Source organism: Mus caroli, chromosome 19 (genome assembly GCF_900094665.2).
Source record: "Mus caroli chromosome 19, CAROLI_EIJ_v1.1, whole genome shotgun sequence".
Taxonomy (NCBI): Eukaryota; Metazoa; Chordata; class Mammalia; order Rodentia; family Muridae; genus Mus; species Mus caroli.
Window position 1 is genome coordinate 52,906,679 of NC_034588.1, and position 2,412 is coordinate 52,909,090.

A 2,412-nucleotide genomic window follows, 5' to 3' on the forward strand; every position below is an offset into this window, starting at 1 on the left:
CTTCTCTCCCTCCCCCCTCCCTCCTCCCTCTCTCTCTCCTTCCCTTCTTCCCTCCCTTCTTCTCTCCCCCTCCCCCTTCCCCTCTCTGGCTGAAGGTTATTACTCATGGAGGAACCCAGGGAAAGGCTCCTGGTTTGTGCAGGCCCTCTGCTCCATCCTGAACGAGCATGGCAAGGACCTAGAGATCATGCAGATCCTGACCAGGGTGAACGACCGGGTGGCCAGGCACTTCGAGTCCCAGTCTGATGACCCGCGCTTCAACGAGAAGAAGCAGATCCCGTGTATGGTGTCCATGCTCACCAAAGAGCTGTACTTCAGCCGTTGACCACCCTTCAGCTGAGAACCTGCCACCGTTCGTTGATGAATCCAGTTTTTATTTTATTTTTGTTCCGATGCTCTCAAAATATCCAGAAATGTTGTGGGGATTTAATTTCAGGAAAGTCTAGATTTTTTTTTTCGTTTAATAACTTTGTTCATCTGATGACTTCATGCTCTTCCTCTAAGGTTGATTTCCTGTTTCTGTTTCTTTTCTTTGTCGTCTCGCTGAGTGCATGCTGTGAGCATGACCTCTGGAGAAGACATTGGCAATGACGTGGATGGGAAGTCAGAGTCTCAGTTGAACTTGGCAAAGAGAATCCCAGCTCTTGATGAAAGACCTGTTGGCCTCCATTGGCAAAGGTGGCTGCTGAGTGGTTGTTCTCAGTGGCTTAGGGCAGATTCTTAAGCCGACCTTCGCAGGTGGCTGAGAGAAGACGACAGTTAATATTCTAGTATATAGAACCCAATCCAGAAAATAAGCCATTCTAGGAATATCGGTGCAGAAAGGTCGATACAGAGAATTCAGTTACTCGGGTAATTAAGAGACAGCCAATCCTGTTACCTCACATGCCTCTGTGCGGCTGTAAGAGGACTTCAGTTCCCTTGTCATCAGTAAGAACTGTGGCAGGGCAGCCTTCTAGAGACGAGAACCATGAAGGGCTATGGTGATTGGAGCCAGGCTCAGGGCAAGCCACTGCCTGAGATGGAAACCAAGCCAAAACTGAGTCAGACACCAAATGCCTCCCCAGGCCTGTGCCCATATCCACCAGCGCCTTACAATTCCAAGGTGCCTGAAAGCCACCTAGGGAGGGCCTAGGGACCGAGCTACCTTGTGCTACAGAGCAGAGAAAGGGATAGCAAGGCAGGGGTAGTGGTGGGGGTAAACTTGGCTCAAAATGTGAATTAAATAACCATGTCCTCTGGCGTGCTACAATGTATTCATTCACTCTTCACTGATTTATCAGATCATCCATCCATACAGGTGCTGAAGAGTAACCCATTTCACTTTGTATACAAGATAATGTTTTTATACTTCACATACATCTGGAATTCTTTCAAATATTCCAAGATTTTTTTTTTCTGAATAATCTTTGGTTACCTCTGGTTCTACAAATGACAATTTAGGTAAAGATCTTAGCAGTTTCTTTCCAAGGTATCCTTTTCTTTGGAATTTGTTATACATTCCTGTTCTTCCCACCTAATAAATGGTTGACAGATGTTCCTATTTATTGATTAAAATGTGTTTCAGAAACTCCTGACTGGCCCCGTCTGATCTCTTCTTGACGTTATTCAGGGCAGTTAGACGTTAGAGAGAGGACCATACAAACCACAAGCAATTGTATTCTGAACTTAGAACACAACAAGTACATGATCACTTGGAAGTCAAAGCATTTTGTAAGGGTCGATCAACCTGTAAAGCAGTTTGGGATGGACAACCTCCTGTTAATTTGAGAAAGAAAAAAATAGTGTTGTAAAAGTTGACTTCTCACAAAGAAAATCATTTAAGATCAGTTTGTTAGACTTGACTTGGTCCTTGTCATCAAAAATACACCAGATGGTCAGAGACCATAACTCCAGCCCTCTGGTACCCTCCAGCTCCCAGAGTCCACAGACAGTGGTAAGCAAAGGGGCAGCTAGCCTTCAAAGGTCTCCAGCATAGAAATAAAGATACAGTGGCCTTGCGGGGAGAGCCCTGTGGGCCTAGCTATTTGCTTTGTAGGTTTTGCCAAAGGGGACAGCAATGATCCCGGGTGTTAGATTTTGTTGGTATTTAACAAACCAAAACCCTATTTATACAAAGTATTAAGATACAATGTCATTTCTAAAATGAAAGTATACATCTGCAGTTATATTCACAAGTATGCCAAATTAAAAGCTATATAATTACAGAGACAAAGTTTGGAGCTGAGACAAAAGGATGGACCATCTAGAGAATGCCATATCCAGGGATCCATCCCATAATCAGCCTCCAAGCGCTGACACCATTGCATACACTAGCAAGATTTTGCTGATAGGACCCTGATATAGCTGTCTATAGTGAGACTTCGCCGGGGCCTAGCAAACACATAAGTGGATGCTCACAGTCAGCTATTG

General features: G+C 44.7%; 1 protein-coding gene across 2 annotated transcripts in view; it reads left to right on the top strand.

The window, feature by feature from the left end:
* The window catches only part of Casp7 (caspase 7), a 39,912-nt gene extending 38,335 nt beyond the window's left edge, over nucleotides 1–1,577 (top strand). For both annotated transcript variants that reach the window (XM_021152352.2, XM_029472670.1), the window contains one exon: nucleotides 96–1,577. In XM_021152352.2, the coding sequence (XP_021008011.1) occupies nucleotides 96–325 (230 nt within the window). In that variant the 3' untranslated portion in view covers nucleotides 326–1,577. The remainder of the gene's footprint in view (nucleotides 1–95) is intronic.
* Nucleotides 1,578–2,412: the final 835 nt, after the last annotated feature.